This window comes from Panthera tigris, chromosome D4, assembly GCF_018350195.1.
Source record: "Panthera tigris isolate Pti1 chromosome D4, P.tigris_Pti1_mat1.1, whole genome shotgun sequence".
NCBI lineage: Eukaryota > Metazoa > Chordata > Mammalia > Carnivora > Felidae > Panthera > Panthera tigris.
Genome location: NC_056672.1, coordinates 9151778 through 9171377, shown reverse-complemented (window position 1 = coordinate 9171377; position 19600 = coordinate 9151778). Strand labels below are relative to the sequence as shown.

At 43.5% G+C, this 19600-nt stretch overlaps 1 protein-coding gene across 4 annotated transcripts in view; it reads left to right on the top strand.

Annotated features, from left to right (window-relative positions):
* Nucleotides 1-19600, top strand: part of SMARCA2 (SWI/SNF related, matrix associated, actin dependent regulator of chromatin, subfamily a, member 2) — a 180573-nt gene that overhangs the window by 53588 nt on the left and 107385 nt on the right. For all 4 annotated transcript variants that reach the window (XM_042963969.1, XM_042963972.1, XM_042963970.1 and 1 more), the window contains exons 10-18: nucleotides 1779-1832; nucleotides 4761-4891; nucleotides 5383-5440; nucleotides 7571-7671; nucleotides 9513-9660; nucleotides 13464-13627; nucleotides 14982-15048; nucleotides 15723-15833; nucleotides 18519-18761. In XM_042963969.1, the coding sequence (XP_042819903.1) occupies nucleotides 1779-1832; nucleotides 4761-4891; nucleotides 5383-5440; nucleotides 7571-7671; nucleotides 9513-9660; nucleotides 13464-13627; nucleotides 14982-15048; nucleotides 15723-15833; nucleotides 18519-18761 (1077 nt within the window). The remainder of the gene's footprint in view (nucleotides 1-1778; nucleotides 1833-4760; nucleotides 4892-5382; nucleotides 5441-7570; nucleotides 7672-9512; nucleotides 9661-13463; nucleotides 13628-14981; nucleotides 15049-15722; nucleotides 15834-18518; nucleotides 18762-19600) is intronic.

The following is a 19600-nucleotide window of genomic DNA, read 5'->3' as shown; positions in this document are numbered from 1 at the left end:
ATGAGTTTAGAGGATTTAAAATAAAGGACGGGCCTGATTGTGAGGCAGTTTTTAGATAACACTCTAGCTAGTCAAAGCATATTCATAGAACAGTATCCTTTAGAATGGTTTTGATTCTATTATTTATGGTCCTTCAAGCTTTTTAATGTACTATTCATTGAAATGGTGATCCAGTTCCACTCACTAGATATTGGAAATTGGCTTATTCATTGTCTCATTTGATTTTCTTTGTTGGCCAAATTTGTAGCTTATTTCTGATTTGTATGGAAAGAATGGTGGGATTAATTGACTTTCTCCCATTAATTAAAACAGTCGCCTGAGTGTAGTGCCCGAGAATTCCAAAATTGGAACTCTTAGGGGCTGGTCACATGGGAGGTTTTTTTTTCTGGGCTTTTCTGCCATTGTTCTCTATATCCTTCGCCAAGATATAGAGCCTGGTGTCTTTTTTGACGCTCATCACTCCTTTGGAGTGTAAATGTTTTTCACGTTGGGGCGGCATACATAGAATATTAAATTCTTGGGAAATCATAACCAAAGGGAGCATTTTGTTTCCTGCTCTTTGGTAGAAGCACTGCATTTTTTTTTTCATGCCCTTTGCTTTGGCATACCTACGTACATGTATTCCTTGTAAGACAATTTTGAAAGAACTTCCCCAAAATTTCAAACGTTTATGGGATCTGCATTTCTTCAGTATGGACAAAGGGTTGGATTTTGAACATTGCCTCTCAAAGCTGTTTTGTCAAGAGACAATTGAGTTATTTTCATGGAAAGCAAAAATGTATTATATAATCAATGCCTTAAGTAAACAGAGTAGAGTTAATATCGATTCTGTATCATTATATATATTTTTAATTAACTAAAGAGCCCAGGGGAGGAAAGCTCATTTTCTTAAATGTCTTGATAAAGGAAATGACTAAAGTGGTTTTTTGGTTTTTTTTCCTCACACACGAAGAGTATAGCTTTCCAGCAATAACTTTCAAATAAGGATTCTGAAAAGGTGATGGAAAAGATTTCCCTTGTCAAAGAGGTTGTTATAAATGTAAGAAATTTGAGACTCTTCTGTGTTTATTGCAGATGAGACTCTCTCGGGTATGCCCCAAATGTGACATAATCCTCGCTTTTCATTTAGGCTGTCTTTGAGGCACATGGAGGTTAATGGACTAAGATATTGAAATATTTAAGAAATGGCAGGTGACGGAATTTGTCATGAGATCACAGTATCTGTATCACATTTGCTCCTAGTACCCACCATAGAAATACTGTGTATTATGAAAAGCCGATTAGGTTGAATGGAAAACATCCAGAGAGCTCACAGGATTGTTGTACAATTCTGTGTTTTTATGACCCAAGAGCGGTTCCGAGTTTATTCGTGATGGACGTTTTTAGAAACCTTGCCAAGGAATGTGGAGCCAGTTACATCAGGATTTGTCTTCCCAGTGCCAAACAGGGGAAGGACATTCCACGTGCTGACCTCAGCCCTGATGTTCTCATACCTTCAGCATTTTGGGTCCTGGAAGACTCGACCCACAAATCTTTGGTGTGTGCCAGCCTTGAATCATACGTGGCTTTCAGTAACTCCCCGCAAGTTGCCCGTGAAAGACACACCTTGTCTCAGACAGCGAAGAGAAATACAAATGAAAGGCATTAACATGTAAGCTTTGTTGGATGATGATGAGTGGCGATGAAGTGCTTTTTTATACCACAGCGTTGCCACAAAGTTCTTCTTGTAACCGTCTTCTTGATTCACGTACACCTGACATCTTGACCTTGCTTTGCAGAAGGCCGAAGAGATTGCCGAGGGTGGAGAGTCTGCCCTGGGACCAGACGGAGAGGTGAGGCGTTTTGCACCCATTTCTGCTCTGTTCTGCTCCGTGAGTCCCCACCATGCCCTACGGCACCATTTTCTGTGAATACCAACGTTATTTTTACTCAGCTATTCATTTCTAAGTAAAAATAGTAGTACATTAGCATAGTTGAAAATTAGAATAGCATAAAAGGGATATACTGGAAAGGCATCTTCCGTCTCAGACGAAGTTTCTTGTGTACCTTCTGGAATCTTCTGTGTACCTATATGTTTATGAATGTATAGCATGTGTGTAAGAACCTTAAGTGATTGTATAATTGCATTTCCCCAGTAAATGATACAGAAACATAAAATATGACCCAGTTTCCTTAGTGTATTACTAATTTGAAATTATGAAACTCCATAAACAATTTACATATTTGGTTAACTTATTTTTTGACATTGTGTGTAGGTTTATGATAGGGCTTCTATGTGTGGAGTCATCAGCACATTCCTAAATGTTATTTCCTAGGATTTTGAAAATTCTCCTGAATCATGAGAACACAATTACTTATTTATTGGACTTTTTTTTCTCCGAAAACTCAAAGTTCTCTGCCAGTGATTCACATGAGGAGGTATACGTACCGCTCTCCACAGCCGAATGGGAGGGAGTATGTTTCAAACTGTCTTCTCTCATGGATTCTGATAAACCTGCTTGGGGAACCCTTCTAGAATCACTGTACATGGGAGGCGTACTCTGAATGTGAACATCCTGGATCCAGAGAAAAAGGTTGAAACCACTATTCTGCGCAGAAACTTCTTGAACAGTAAATGTGGCTTAACCACTGTAATCTATCACAGGGAAAGAAAGGATGGGGTTAAGAGTCTAACGTGTAAGGCCCTCTCAGTGGGCCATTCTAGGGGAAGAATACCATATATTGGAGCACTTAGAAACCACTCTGATTTGTAATAGCCCCCAGCCTTACCTGAGCATGCCTCACAAGGGTCTGTAACTAACAAGCACACAGGGAGAGATTTAACGTGTTAGCGGGACAATGCTCTTACCTCTTATCATCTCTTGGGAAAATTAGCCACTGATCTTGGGCTTGTGACATGCACCTTTTTTTTTCTTTTAATCTCGACACATGTGCATTCTGTTTGCTCAAGTTGGCAAAGTGGACATCTTGCTCAGTTTGTTTTGAAATCATGTTCTTACACTCTGCTGTGCTCATTCAGTGCTTTTTGCCAAAGATCTAATTCCAGCTACGGTGATTCCCAATTTTCTTTGAGGCATGACATAAGAATGAAAAAGCTATATTATAATAGTTCAAGGTAACGTAAACTGACTTTTCCGAGGGAGGCAATAGCGACTGGTAGGTCTTGATCACGTGGGTGTGTAGATGACCTTTCACATTAAAGAGAAAGAAACGTCGTGCGTGCAAAGTAATGGTGTTCACATGCATCGCTTTAGCACACATAAAAGAAAAACGAAAAAGACAGTTTGGAGTAATCCTTTCCTTTTTTTAAAGCTTATTTTGGTTGATAATCATAACATATTGTTTTTTATTCTTACAGTGTTTTCTTAAAGGAGAAGGGAGAAAGAACTTTTTTTTTCTGGTCATTTTTAAAAAAATTTTTTTAAATGTTTATTTTCGAGAGAGACAGAACACACGTGGGGGAGGGGCAGAGAGAGAGGGAGACACAGAATCCAAAGCAGGCTCCAGGCTTTGAGCTGTCAGCACAGAACCCAACGCGGGGCTCAAACCCACAAACCGTGAGATCCTGACCTGAGCCAAAGTCGGAGGCTCAACCAACTGAGCCACCCAGGCGCCCCTCTGGTCATTTATTATAAAGATACGTAAGATAAGCTACTGTATACTGTTTTTCCTACCATTTATATTTAACTTCAATTAAGAACAATTTAGGAAAAATCCTTTGGAATTGATAAGTTCTCTAAATATTGAATTTTATTACCTTTAAGGAGATAGATAACTTGAGGACTCCTAAAACATCAAGCATTTCCAAACCAACAACGTCTGGCCTGGGGGTCTGCTCCTAGAGGTGACGTCACCCTGTAATGAGTTGCACGCATTTGCATAGGATTACTCCATTTTTACGCCTCTTAAAAAAATTTGTTCTCTGAAGTAGGTTGAATGCAGCCTCTGCAATTTCATTTTTTTCTCCTAATTTTCTGAGCAAGCCATTTTTCATTGAGAGTCTAATAATGAACTTCAGCTCAGTCTTGGCCCGTTCGCCAGGTTTCAGATGAGCAGAGCTTTTTGCTTTAAAATCCTACTCCTAGCACCCGTGGCTGCATTAGATGCCAGGCCATTTGGTTCTGCAGAAGCTTAGACTGGCCCCTCATGAGGTGACAGTACCTTTCTCTGTTCCTGTTTTCTCAGAAACCATGACTTTGCAATAGTTGTTATCTGGGGAAGTATTATTTGGGGGTTGAGGGTTCTGAGTTGCAAATGGCAAAAATCAACCCTGCCAGATTTAAGTGAGAAGAGAATATGTTAATGGGATATTGGGTAATTCATTGGATCTCCAAGAAAGCCCGGAGAACAGTCAGCGTTGAGCCGAACAGCTCGACAATGAGACCTATGGCTGACGCTGGGAGTCGGGCAGGAGCTCCACAAGGCCACTTGCTGTGCTCTGCCCTCCCTCCAGCATGCCTGTTTCTGCCGGCTTCCCCAGCCTTCTGGGTCCCTATACAGAGCCTTGGTGAGTGCGTCCGGTGGATGGAGCTGAGGTCTTGTGCTGGTAGCCTTGCTGTAAGAGAGGCTGGTGTTTTCAGCTTCTTCAGTAGGAGGTGGTATTCCACTTCCTGCCAGGATTCCATAGGTGGTGAACTTTCCATTCACAGAAAAAGGGTTCAGATGCTGGGCAGCCAAAAGGCTGAGAAATGCCCAGCACAGAATTGGGAGGCTGTGTGAACACCAAGCGGTGATGTGTATTTTTTTTTTCTCCTTTCTAGCCCATAGACGAAAGCAGTCAGATGAGTGACCTCCCTGTCAAAGTGACTCACACAGAAACTGGCAAGGTCCTGTTTGGACCAGAAGCACCCAAAGCAAGTCAGCTGGATGCCTGGTTGGAGATGAATCCTGGGTATGGCCTAAAAGCAGAAATACTGGGGGAGGAGGCACCTGGGAGGCTCAGTCAGTTGAGCGTCCAACTTCAGCTCAGGTCATGATCTCAGAGTTCGTGAGTTTGAGCCCCGCATCAAGCTGTCTACTGTCAGCACAGAGCCTGCTTCAGATCCTCTGTCCCCCTCTCTCTGCCCCTCCTGCGTGCTCTCTCTCTCTCTCTCTCTCTCTCTCTCTCTCTCTCTCTCTCAAAATAAATTGAAGCAAGCAAACAAATAAAAAAGCCAAAAAAACAATAAAGCAGAAGTACTGGCCTCCTTTGACTTCTTAGAGTTTTGTGCTCCTTTTACAATCTTAGAACTAAAACAGCATGACCTTTACCGATCTGGTTAAAGTTATTTCACCTGCATCTGTCATTTGTGCATAGAACATGCTAGTTAGGTCACGGGTGTACATATTGTCTTATAGTTTAAAAAACTAAGCCCCCTCTCGTTCCCACTCCTTTTCCTGTAGTTACGAAGTCGCCCCCCGATCCGACAGCGAAGAGAGTGATTCTGATTACGAGGAGGAGGTATGTAGTCACCTGTGTTTGGAGTGTATGGGTTTGAAAGTTAATGGGGGAGGCACCCGTGTCTGTCTGTCCCGTCTTCCTCCAGTGTTGGCCTTTGGGGGACGCCTGGGGCTGAGGGATGAGCCAAAGCCGTGATGGCACAATCCCCATGGTACAGTGACCTCTCGGGGGCTCGTGGCCAATGGGGAAATTTGGTGAATTCTAAATTTATATGAATCCAAGAAAACAGAAGCTGACATTATGTTGGAGGGGACAGAACGGTCTTTTGGGGAGAATTGGAGATGGTTTCCTTTGGGAAGGCAGCGCCTTGCCTTACCTGGTTTGCACTGAGACTTAGTCACCTAAAGGTTTCTGCAGTCCTGTAAGCCTTAGAGTGTATTTGCAGTCAAACACCTGGAGACTTAGACGAAAGGGCAACATGGGCTTGTTTGAATGAGGTTATTGACCCTCTTGGTTTCTCTTTAAACATGATTCTGGTTTGAATTCCTTGGATATACCCATGACCCAGGGAGAAGCATGTTTCTCAGTCTCCTGGAGGGAGCAGTCAGGACATCTAGAGCCTGAGATGGTAATTTTGGACACTTTTAACAGAACTTAAGAAATAATAGTAAAGGTTTTTTGTTTTTTTTTTTAGATCAACTGCGAAATGCTTAATAATTACAAATAGGAGGGTTAAAAGAAGACTTTTATCTCCTTTATGAGAGCATTGTTATTGAGTGGTCATTAATTCTGTTTGCCAGCCTTGGAAGAATCTTGGTTCAGAAAGTGCTGTGGCGTAGATCCACAGACTGGGTCATATAGCTCACCAGAGTTTTAAGACAATTGTCATTTTCTTCTGTTTTGTGGCCCCCCCATTTTTTTCCCCAAAGGAATCTACCATGAACACTTGTTAACTTTTACAAAGAGGAAAAAATAATAAAAGTTATGTTAAAAAAAAAAAGAAGCACCCCATTAAACTGCTTTGGGTTGCATGCTATTTATTTTTTATAGGCCACTTTTGTTCCAAGGCCTTTGAAGCTTACAAAATCAATTTTAAAAATGTTTCTTGTTTACTCAGATGAGTGTGTCCATAAGTGACCCATTGGAAGCATCTTGTCATTGAGTAAGAGAACCAGGGAGGGACAGAGATGAGATACAGTACGCTGCTGAACCCCCAGCTATCAGCCCAAGACTGACCCCTGCAGACAGCTCTAGGCAGCCGGGAATAGAGTGAACTCTGACCCAGGGGTCTAGAAACCCTGAGTCCTCATCTTGGGTCTCCCACTCATGGCGAGTCATGTTCCCCTCAAAGAACTTCATCCCTTGCCTGGAAAACGAAAGACCTGTACTGCCTCCTCGCCGGACCCCCGGCATCTCAATGATCTGTTGTCCTAGGTTTGATTGTCCGTGTTAACATCATATCAGTTCATATGTTTTCATGCAGGAGTTGTGGGAAAGCATTATTCTCTTGAAACCTGCTTTTAAAGAATTTCTCCTGGACTATCTGGAAGGGCTGAGCCTTCAACACCAGTGGTTGATAGTGCACATAATGGCTACATAGCAAAGCTTTCAAACACATCAGCAGATCATAGTACACAGTTGAGAGGTGGAGATAGTGAGTCCTTTGCCAAGTTATTGACAGTTTTAATCTAAATTCAGAAATATGTGATAGGAAGTAGTCACAGAAGGCAGTGTGTTCACAAGCTCCAGCCCCTCTACCTTGAATGCATGGGGGACGACTGGCATTATCAGAGAGCATTTTTATGAGAAGGATCATAGCAAGCCTCTAAAGTCTGGCTTTGGAGAGGAGGCTCTAGAATGTTTCTAAGTGAGAGAAGATACGGTCTGCAGGACTCTGATAACCAAACAATGATAAATACCCATCTGCCATGACTTTTCCATATTCATTCTTGGGAGTGAGTGTTCTAAGGGATCCTCAGAGGGTTTCTCTTATTCTCTTATTCAATGATTTAAACAGAAATGGAATGGCGTATTGCCTGGTTCTGGTAAGTATTACATTTACTTCCTCCCTTAATTGTGTTTCCTCTGTCTGTGAAGTTGAGTACCACCCAGTCGCTTTTCAGAAAATGCCTACCGTCGAGGTTCCCTCACGAAAGTGGACTCTTTCCTGTGTCTTTGTTCCCTCCCCAGGATGAAGAAGAGGAGTCCAGTCGGCAGGACACGGAAGAGAAAATACTTCTGGATCCAAACAGTGAAGAGGTTTCTGAGAAGGATGCCAAGCAGATCATTGAGTGTGTATCGCTCAGTTTTCTCCCTTGTCAGTGTGTTTCAGGAGGATTGTGCTTTATGGATTTTCTTGTAGAAAATTTTGTCTAAGGAAGGAGGCCGACCGACCTTACGCCCACACCCCACGTGAAACGAATATGGCGACTGAGGTCACCCACCGAGCTTTGGGGGCTCATCTCCTTCCTTCCTCCCAAATCCCCATCTGCAGCTCAGCATCACTCCTGGGCTTCTCCCCGACCTTGGCCTTCGGTGCCAGGACTGAACTGATCAGACCGGCCCTACTAGCTGGCTGCTCGGCTGCTCTTCCCACCTTGACACTCACCCTGAGCCCGCCCCCCCCCCCACCCTGTGAGAAATGCCATTCCCTCCTAGTCCCCGTTAACCCCCGTCCTGCCCAGTCTCCGCAGCACCCCAGGACCCCTCAGCGCCCTCTTCTCCCGGTGTTCAATTGCTGGCTCCATTCTTCACCCCAGCCATCCTCTGTGTCGGCACTTTGCTTGTGTAGCTCTAATATTAAGAGAAACCTTGGAGGAAATAATGTGCAAAATACAACATCTAAAAAATTTTTTTTAATATTTATTTTATTTTTGAGAGAGAGAGAGAGAGAGAGACAGAGTGAGAGTGAGGGAGGTGCAGAGAGAGCGGGAGACACAGAATCCAAAACAGGCTCCAGGCTCTGAATTGTTAGCACAGAGCCTGATGCGGGGCTCAACCCATGAACCATGAGATGACCTGAGCCAAAGTCAGACGCTTAACCAACTGAGCTACCCAGGTACCCCGCAAAATACAACATTTATTTATTTGTTTATTTGTTTATTTATTTATTTATTTATTTATTTATTTATTTATTTATTATTTAAACATTTATTCATTTTTTGAGAGACAGAGAAGAGAGCACAGCAGGGGAGGGGCAGAGAGAGGGGGAGACACAGAATCCGAAGCAGGCTCCAGGCTCTGAGCTGTCAGCACAGAGCCCGATGCGGGGCTTGAACTCATGAAATGAGAGATCATGACCTGAGCCGAGGTCGGACGCTTAGCTGACTGAGCCACCCAGGCGCCCTGCAAAATACAACATTTTAAAGTGATGAGGTTTCGGGGCACCTGGGTGGCTCATTCGGTTGAGCATTCGACTCTTGGTTTTGGCTCAGGTCGTGTTCTGATGGCTTCATGGGTTTGAGGCCCGCATCAGGCTGTGTGCTGACAGCCTGCTTGGGATTCTCTCTCTCCCTGTCTCTGCCCCTCCCCCATGTGCACTGTCTCTGTCTCCCTCGAAATAAATAAATATAAATTTTATTAAAAAACAAATAAATAATAAAAGGGATGAGTTTTAAAGGAAACACCCAGAAATAGGAAATAGGCCCCACATTAGGAAACTTTGTTTTCTCAGTCTGCCATTCCTCCTTTACCAAAGGTCTAGAACCCCACCCCCACCTTTGATGGTCCTCACTGCTTGTGGAATGAAATACCAGCTGGTTAACAAGACATAGGAAGCTGAAACCGGCCTGTCTTTCCTATCCCTTTGCTCCCTCTCTCAGCTGCTGGGCAAGCTCATGCTCGTATCGGTCATTTGAGGTCAAGCGGGCCTGCACGCAGACCCGGATTCCACTACTTTTTATGTGGCCCAGACAAATGAATTAACCTCTGTGAGCCTACAGCTCCCCACAAGCGTAAAATGGGGATGGACAGTACTCAGTCTACCTTGCTAATTCTGTGAGGGTTACAGATCGTGTATTTGAACTAGAAGACAGGAAGTAGGTGATCGATACACTGTACTCACTGCAGCTATTTTAGGCTCCCCATTCAGGCACCAAATTACCTGAGGATGATTCTCCACTCTCTGTCCCAGGACAGCGAAGCAAGACGTGGATGATGAGTACAGCATGCAGTACAGTGCCAGGGGCTCCCAGTCCTACTACACGGTGGCCCATGCCATCTCGGAGAGGGTGGAGAAGCAGTCCGCCCTCCTCATCAACGGGACCCTGAAGCATTATCAGGTAATGGGTGTGGTCTGTGCCCTCCTGGCAAGTCACAGTCTTGTACCTAATTTTCGTCGGAGTGGGTCTTGCACAGGCGCGTGTCAATTGCTTAAGAAGTTTGGTGATGGGGAGGCATTTGGGGTCCCATTGTTAAGATGATTCTCTTCCGTGGTGCCTCCCATTTTTGTTTCAGAGCACTTCCGTTTTGCCACCTGACTAGGGCATACCCATTTTCTCTTCCATGATTTTCGGATGAATTGCGTCTTAAGAAATATGGGCTTTAACATTTGGAACGGTTTTCTTGTGGGTCTCTGCACAATGGGAAACCCAGCCACATTCTGTATGTAAAGGAACATCTGTGCCTCGTCTTGAAGTAAATGAAGCATTTTTTTCAAAACTTGCAGTGGTGGCTAGAGTTTAATGCCATGGATTCAGCTTCTGGGAGCCACTGTCTGCTATATTTATGCTTTTTTTTAAGACACCATAAAATGGGGAGCTCTGGTGAAAAGTATACTGTAAACATAACAGACGTTGCATTTGACCTGTTGGAATAAGGTCAGCTCCTGTCTTCTACCTCCTGCCACTTTGGTGTTTCCCAAAGTGTGTTCCTTGGAACATTTGTCTCAGGAGATGTACCTTAAAAAGAAAAAAAAATGTTCTGTGGTCAAATAAATATGGGCAATACTATCAGCTGTAAGTAGGATTATTGCATAATTTAATATCGCAAATTTGGATGCTTAGGAGCGTGTATAGAAGCCCTTCCTATAAATACCAGGCATAACCCAGGACTATCCTGAGCCAAGCAGACATATGGGCACCTTGGAAGTGACCCTCCTGGTAAGCCCTGCTGTGCAGGAGCGCATTCACGACTCTGCAAAAATAAACGTGTGACCTATGATTGCACATCAGCATCCTGCAGTGAAATAACTTTAACTTCCTAATCCCAGATTTCTTTGACCACCAAATTTTATGTTGATATCCCCTATTAACATGCTATAAAATTAGTGTGTTTTGGAATATACCTCAGGAAATTTTGGTTTAAGTTGTCAGACTTCTTGGACTCGGCTCCTGTAAACTTTTTTTTTTTAATTTTTTAAAAAATTTATTTATTTTCAAAAGAGAGAGAGCCCTAGTGGGGGAGGGGCAGAGAGAGCAAGAGAGAGAGAGAGAGGGAGTGACACAGAATCTGAAGCAGGCTCCAGGCTCTGAGCTCTCAGCAGAAAGCCCGATGAAGGGCTCCAACCCACGAACCATGAGATCATGACCTGAGCTGAAGCCAGACACTTAACCAACTGAACCACCCAGGCACCCCTCCCCTAAACTCTTAATACTGGGCACTGTGCTTGCTGCCACTGTGGGGGGTGAAGGTTGCATTGCCCATTGCCACAGTCCCCTTCTCGATTTGAATTAAGGTGCCAGCAGTCTGTACCCACTGCTGCTTTTGCATCACCGGTTCAAGTATCAACCTGATGTAAAAGGTGAATTAGTGATATTGTGAGAATAGTTTTGACCTTGGGGATGCTCTGAAAATCTCCCCAGCAGGAGCCCCTGGAGCACACTTGGAGAACCACTGTTCTGGCTGTAGTAAGGTCATGGTTTTTCCAAAGACCATGCTATTTTCACGAGGTTCCGAGTTGTTTTCATCGTACTTGGCATAGATGTCAACTCAGTTTGTTCTAGTAAACTGTTGTCGGTCTGCACGGAGAAGATGCATACTTTGGAATATTCATAAATCAGTGTTAATGCCACACTGATTTCCTCCCGCCATCCAACACCTTTCTAATCCCCTGACATCACAGTCCTTTCACACCTGTCTCCCCGGTTTCCGGTTGTGCGTTTTATGCCCCTCCTCCTCTCCAGGCCACTGTAGATTTCCTGAGCATGCGCATCAGACCCCTTCCGGGTTTTCGCTCCACGGAGTTGCTTCTCACAAAGCTGCGGCTCAGCGCCTTCCTGCATCTCTGTCCACGCGTTAGCTTTCTGTCACCTTGCTCCTTGGCACATTTTTTTGTGTCATTAATAGTTCTGTAACCCTGGCACTGTGGATGGGGGTGGTGGGGAGGCTCTTCTGCTGCTAACTGGGAATGCTGCACAAGTGTGCTTCACTGCCCGAACCCTCCAGTTCTGCGGTCTAGGGAAATCCAAATCCCTTCCTACAGTTTCATGACTTTCTAGTCTCCTGTGCTGCCCACTCGTGCTCCTGTTTTATCTAGGTTGAACGCAGATGCAAAATTCAGCCCCTTTGCCAGTTTTCGTTAAAAAAAAAAAAAAATCCACTAAACCACTGTTCAAATGCTTTTGGCATTTAGTTGACTTTCCAAAAGGTCTGGTGGTCTCAGGGTCCTCTTGCGGTCATGCAACCCCTCCCACCCCGCCACTGCGCCACTCATTTCCCCTCTTGCCTTCTCTATCTTTGCCCATGCCCTCAGAGCCCTCCCTGTTTCTCCCATCTCCTGGTGTTGCTGTCCTGCAAAATCCTGTAGGATGATTGGGCGTTTTGCATGGTACAAGGTGGCCCAAGTGGCCTATGGACGTATTTCTGCACACCTGCTCGATACAATTGCATATATGTGCTAGTACCGTTTTAAGTAAGTTTATAGTATTTATATGTATGCCACATACTTTGAAGCACTTCTTAAACCACGTGTATGTGTGAATGCCTTTTGTCTCCTCTTGGACTGGAAACTTCTGAAGGGAGGCATGCATCCTCCACACCCCTCATCCGTCTTCTCTGCCTCGGTGCATGGTCCTTTGCACAGAACAGTCACTTAATAACTAATGAAAATCATTGAATTACTCGCTTTGTTCTTACATAAAATAAATTAAAAGGAACATTTCCCTAAGTATAACTTCATCAGCAAGCTGAGTTGGTTTCAGCAGATATGCGTATTTATGTATTTGTATATTTATACACATTTACTTCTGTGTAATATGTAATACATCATCAAGGTGAATAGTTCTATGTATTATGTAACATGTAAGTGTATAAATGTATATCATGTAAATAAATACATTAAATTGCTTCTACCATTGAAATCCAACACGTGTGGGATGGTAGTGGTATTGGTGGTTGGGGGAAGGAAGTGGAGCAGTTCCGTATTTTCACCCAAGCTTTCTTGTAGTTAACACAGGAACCCCAAAGCCGCATCGCTGGTGCAGAGCTCTTGTACTTGAAAAATCTGTGGGACCTGTTTGCAGGTAGTCAGCTTCCAGTGCGCTGCCCATGGGGGGCACCCACATTGCAAAGTGGTGCCTGGGAGCTTTTTCTCCACCAGGAAATGTGCTCCTGTGGACCCAGCAGCGCGCCCCTGGCTCCCCGGTCACCCTGCTTCCTCCCGGAGGGGATCCCGCCCCGGGGGAGTCTCTACGTTGCCAAGAAGGCTGTTTCTAATGATCTCTGATCTGTGTGCCAAACCTGCCTTCTGGTTTGTTTGTCTCTAATCCTCACATTGGCTTTTTGTTCTTGGAGTGGTTGGAATGGATTTTAGTTTGGGTTTTCTTCATTTATAATCACTGTGGAATGTCATATACTGTGAAATGCTAAGTAGGGATGAGCAGGAAAGCTGCTTAAAATCCCACCAGTATGCTGCAGCCCGTCATTTCTAAATCTGATTAACACTTAGCACCTGCCAAGCAGCCGGAATGATTACAGGCTCATATTTTAAATTCTTTTTGTGTTGGTGCTTCCCCCCACTTGCCTACTGTGGGAAATGCAACCTACGGCACCGAGGAGTTAAGAAGTCACAGCCTCACTTGAGTTGTATTAGTATTAATTACCTGTGCAGATCTTGGATAATTGAAGCAATTACTCTTCATTTCAGCTCCAGGGCCTGGAATGGATGGTTTCCCTGTATAATAACAATTTGAACGGGATCTTAGCTGATGAAATGGGGCTAGGAAAGACCATACAGACCATTGCCCTCATCACTTATCTGATGGAGCACAAAAGACTCAATGGCCCCTATCTCATCATTGTTCCCCTTTCGTAAGTAAAGTCATTTATTTCGCACTATCTTTCCCTAGGTTGTAGATTGCCCTCTTAGTAGCTCATCTTTGTTTTTTCATTTAAGACAGAATTTTAGCAGGTCGTGGGATTACCAAGAGCATCTAATCTGGATTTAGGTTTTCACTGCCCACCCTCCCCCCCCAACCCCCGGCCTCTTTGAATGGCTGTTTAAACACAGGACAAAGTGATTTTATCAGCCATTAGCCCTGTAGTCTACACAGCCTGCACAGGGCACAGTTAGATCTTATTCATTGTGACACCTTAAGTGACTCCCGAGGTGGAAAGGCTTGGACATATTTTTTTTTTAAGATTTCTTTGATAGCTTTCCCTTGTCCCATTTCCAAAAGGTTGCAGAAATTCAAAAAGTATGTCTTATTCAACCTGCCTTCGCTGTATCTTTTAAAGCAGAAGCTAAATCACAGTCGTAACTGAATTTTGCATTAAACTGCCTTTGGTACATGCAGGTTAATTTCAGCCATCAGGACGGGTCTTGCTGTTCTCCATTCAGTTCCCAGAGCCTGGCCCACTGTGCATCTCCTTGGAGGTCTTTCTTTGACTCTTCTGAGAGAAGGAATACCTGTTCAGAAGAGCCCCCCTTCCAGAGTGAGGTCTCTGGCTGTGGGTGTTAGATTACAGTTTTAGTCCCTGAGATCTTTGTCGATCCCAGTGTTGGTACAGTCTTGGACCTTGAGAAAAAAAGGATTCTGGTTTAGCCTTTGCAAATTCGGTCCAAACGAGGACTATTTATTTGCAAGCCTTCTGAATCTGCATTATCCAAATCCGTGGTATTTAGACATCCTTTGTATTATATCTACGTTTCAAGTATATATTTTGCTCTTTACCTATATTGTTCATGTTGGGACTCCTATATTACGGTGATGTTTTCAGGGATTTAAAAAAAAAAAAGGGCATTCAATGCTTTTCCCCTTCCTCTATCTTCACATATTTATTTAATGTTTTCATGTGCTTTTTAAAATTTCTTTTTCCTGGCTCAACTTTTCTGTGCACTTACATGGCTGCTTCTAAAGAGTCCCCACATCACTCTGGCAATTGCTAAGGTTTTTCTTCCCCCTCTATGTTTATGCATTAATTTTTTTTTTCCCTTACGAGATTTCTTAGGAACTCACACACACACACTTGTCATGCTTTGGGGCATCTTATTCTCCACTTATCTCTTATTTCCACACCTTTAAAAGAGATACTTAGTTGAGATAATTTATAGTCTCTAGCCCCTTTCAAGGTGAGGCCTGAGCATGAATAAGAACATCTTTTTAACCACTGATTTTTCATACAAATGTCTTTTTCTCTGAATGTTTTCTTTTTTGTTCCATAGGACTCTGTCTAACTGGACATATGAATTTGACAAATGGGCTCCTTCTGTGGTGAAAATTTCTTACAAGGTTTGGAATGCTGTATTTATATATAAATGTGGAGAAGCAAAAAATAGACCCTATTTTTTTTTCTTCGTTCCATATGCACATCTGTGAACTGTATTTGGTTGTAAAGTTTTGTCATGTACATCATGTACCAAACAGTGTGAGTTAATCATCCCAAGAAGATTACTGTAATAAACCATAATTACTTTCAGATAGTGAAATGCAGAAGAAAATTGTTAATTATCATATTGCGAGGTTTCTGATGAGAGTAATACAAATGACAAATATCGCGCATTCCGCGTGCCTGTATGCCCACGGTTCCCGCAAAGTTCGCAATTACCCGGGCGCTTGGGCTGCCTGCTGCACGGTCCCATAGAAATGAAGCATTCCACCAGGGCAGCAGGGTCTCTGCTACCTCGAGGTTGCCATAATTTCCTTTTTTCTCTTTCCCCACCCTCAGTTTTCACTGGGAAATCCTGTCTGTAAGGGTCTGAAAACTGTCCAGATGTGTGCGATTTTGCCAAGCACTTTCTTCCTGGATAATGGATCTGTATATGATAATGCATATATGTGCAATTCTCAGTCACGTGTCTGGGCTCCATTAAGCCATGAATAGTGAGACAAAATGCTCACATTACTTCCATTGGGATATATATATATATATGTATGTATATATGTATGAATTTCTTTCCATTCAGGGCACCCCTGCCATGCGTCGCTCCCTTGTCCCCCAGCTGCGGAGTGGCAAATTCAACGTCCTCTTGACTACTTATGAGTACATTATCAAAGACAAGCACATTCTTGCAAAGGTATGTTTGAAAAAAAAAAAATTCTTTTACCTCTAATTATGGACCATTGCACTGGAGCGTAAAGTATTCCCCAAATTATACTCGCTACTATAATTTGATCATTAGATGGCTTCTCTCCCTCCCCCTTGCCCTCTCCCTCTCGCTGTCTCCCTCCCTCCCTCTCTCTCTCCCTCCCTCCCCTCTCTCTCTCTCTCTCTCTCTCTCTCTCTCTCTCTCGCTCACTTGCAGAGTCAGATATATTTTGGTCATGGGCTTTAATTTTATGCATGCTTTTTTTTTTGGCATATGTCATTGATTCTGCTTCTCTTACCTAGCCTCTCATAGTTAATGAGTTTACATCTCTTAAGAAATTCACCTGGGCTCCCTCTGCAACTCTTTTTCTCTCCAGTGGCCCTGAACCTGCTTGTGGAAGAAATAATTGTTTTTGCTGCCCTGGGTTATTGTCAGCCGCGTGACTTCATTCCTCTGGTGCCTTTGTCTCTCCAAAGACGAGTGGGCACCTCTCCATACGAACATTCATCCAGGCTGGGGCTTTGGTGCTATTCCTGTGTTAGGTTTTCCTGGTAAAATAATGGGCTATTGTTTGAATTACTCTGGGCTGTTTCTCTATTTACTTGAAGCTGAGAGAGGCTTGTTTTTCCACCTGCAACCTTCATGGCTCTTAATTTGTACGTCGTAAGTTGTCCTTTAGCCATAAAATAGAAAAGTGTTTTTCACTTATATCACCTTGCCTCCCGATGCGTTCTTGCCGAATGACAGAAATACATTGGTTCATGGGAGCAACTATGAAAACTTCCTTTTGTTTTCCCCTTTGGTAATTTCTTTTCCCCCCACGGTGCTACCGAACTGCTATAATCTGAAACTAAGTTATGGCCAGAACTGAACGGAATCCCTGTTTCTTGGACCTTTTCTCTCTCTGCCTTAAACCTTTGCTCTGGGAACAGAGTGCTCCCTTCGTGGCATCACAGGAAGTAACATACAGGAAGTGTGCTCCCAGGGGGGTTTAATAATTGAGATGACAGTGGCAATAGTGCTGTGTTCCTGCTACTCCGGCTCAGAGATGAATTTGACATTGAACATGTCAAAAATGACGTTTTCAATATTACTGCGGGAATGTGTTTGCACATTTGAGATTCTTTAAAAAAAAAAAAAAACACCCTATCACATCTTCTGCATATGTATTTCAGAATTCATCAGAGATGCCTGGTAATGAGATGAATTGCTTTTATTTGTTACTGAGGCTATAGAAAGGGGTAGTAATATTTTGCCCAAGCAGAAGACCTAATTGGTAAATTAGCAAATTAGCAAAATCAGCGTCCCCTGATTCCTTGTTTGTTAGGTCATAAGCTAAATTAGGAAATTAGATTAGAATGCTTACTTGAATACATTTTTATCTGCTGGCCTCTTTTCATGCTGTTGGTAAGCTTGGGACAGTTGTCCGTACAGCTTCGTTCTTAAACGCTTTTCTTAGAAATGGTGAAAGAAGAGTAAACGACCCCAAACTCTGGTAGTTTCTTTTAACCGAACATCCCAGCCTGGCGGATGATTTTATTTCTTTTCCCCCGATTTTACCGTCACTTCTCATGAGGAAGGCAGGAACCGCCTAAAATACTTTGCTAGTCTCCCTCCTCTCTCTGGGAGCTTTGCAGCAGGATCCAGGGACATCTGAGCACCGGATGCTTTTCTTGGCCATTTCCACTGTTTTGTAGGGAATGAATAGGCTTAGTGGCACATTCCTTATTGTTCTCACTTAAAGAAACTGAGACCAGTGACCTTGAAGAGGGCTGAAGGGTAAGTTATGAGAGAGGAAGGGGCCAGTGTCTAGTAGACTTAGGAGGGAAGATTGTGTCATATGGCCATTCTTTATTTTTAAAGCAGTAGTCATGCTGGGAGAGAAGATTGTGTTTAATTCCGAAGTTCTGGCACAAATAGAGGGATGATATTTTAGCATTGTCTTCAGTGCTAGTGAGTATGTCCTTTCATTTTAGCTATCTCAAAAGAGTGATCCTAGATCTGGCAGGTAAGGAATTTGTCTGAACCGAGAGACTCCAAGTTGCCAGATCTTCTTCTTTTTTAAGAGAAGCTGGATGTCCAGATTTTTATGTGAAATATTCCAACTTTTAAATGCTAGCAACTCATTCAAATTAAAAAGAAAAAGGAACACTGAGCTGAGCCAAGCCCCAAAGGTACTAGTCAGCCAATATAATAATAGAAAAGAAGGCATGAAGCCGGAAGAGCTCAGCTCTAAGTACCTGCTGACGCCACCTTGGAAAACCAGTCAGTAATCTCTGCTTTAAGTGGAGAGCTCTATTCCGTACTTTCTAGGAGCAGAGGCAGCATGAACACTAAATCTGAGATAGCATCAATAGGAGGGGAGTTGGGGGGCGAGACACAGGAGCTAGTCCCGGCCCGACCACTTCATTCTGGGCTAAGTTCCCTTCTTTGGGAAGGGCGGTTTGGAATCACATGGCCCCTATGCAGCATTGTGGCTTTGACGTTCCATCATCACGTGACGTCTTACGTGATCCATCAGGTATGGGAAATAGACTGTTGAGATTCTTTTATCCTAGGGGGAATCACACTGTATTATGCACAAAGTGTGAATTCTTTGGTTTTCCTCACCACTGCCTGCCTGTGGTATTTTCCCTAGCTCACCACATGTTGGTCCTTCCTCATGTGTTACAGATTCGGTGGAAATACATGATAGTGGATGAAGGCCACCGAATGAAGAATCACCACTGCAAGCTGACTCAGGTCTTGAACACTCACTATGTGGCCCCCAGAAGGATCCTGTTGACCGGGACCCCACTGCAGAACAAGCTCCCGGAACTCTGGGCCCTCCTTAACTTCCTCCTCCCCACGATTTTTAAGAGCTGCAGCACATTTGAACAGTGGTTTAATGCTCCATTTGCCATGACTGGAGAAAGGGTACTGGTCTAACTTTTGTATTTTCCGCGTATGGGAATGAAATGAACGTAAGGAACCCAAAGCCAAGAATGTTAGCGCCACAGAAAGCCCGTAGGGTGGTTTACAGTGTTGCTTACTTTACAGAGCTAATCAGTGGATGCATATGTTCTCTTTCCAGGGTTATTTTCTGTCCTAAGAAAATGGTCTAGGATCCTAGAATCTAGGTCCTTGGTCTTTTGCCAACATGTTAAGTAGGCCAGCAGAGAATGTTCCTGACTGTTGGAATGTTTATCTACATGGGCCACAGGGAGGATGAATGGGAGATATTTGTTGAATCAGTTTAACCAGATCAACCGAACCAATTGAACACAAACCTTAAAACAGATATTTCCTTGTTGTAAACTTGGGCTTCTCGTCGCACTATATCCCCCTGAAGAATTTGTGTGTAAAACTGAGCTAGTCCACACTAATTTTCTGTACACATTTTTTTTTTTTCTGGCTTTTGTGTGAGCCTCAGTTTCGTGTCTATATAAATGCTCCTCAGATCCCGGAGCAGCCATTTTCACATTCCTTATTTTCATTCCTTCCACCATCAATTTTTGTCTTGGAGCTCATTTCTGAAAGGAAGACACGGGCCATTGCAAGAAAAGAAATGGGTACCTGTCCTTTTGATTAGTGGTTTCTTAACTGTGGGATTGAAAAGCCACTTAGAAAGCTGTCGAGACATTTATGTTGGAACTCTTCAGCCCTTGAATTTTGAAGTACATTATAGGGATCTTTGCCCTTTGTCAGAAATTCAGTGGCTTGCCCGTGTGGAGAAAGCAACGCCAATGAAATCTGCCCCCTAGAGGTTCATAGAG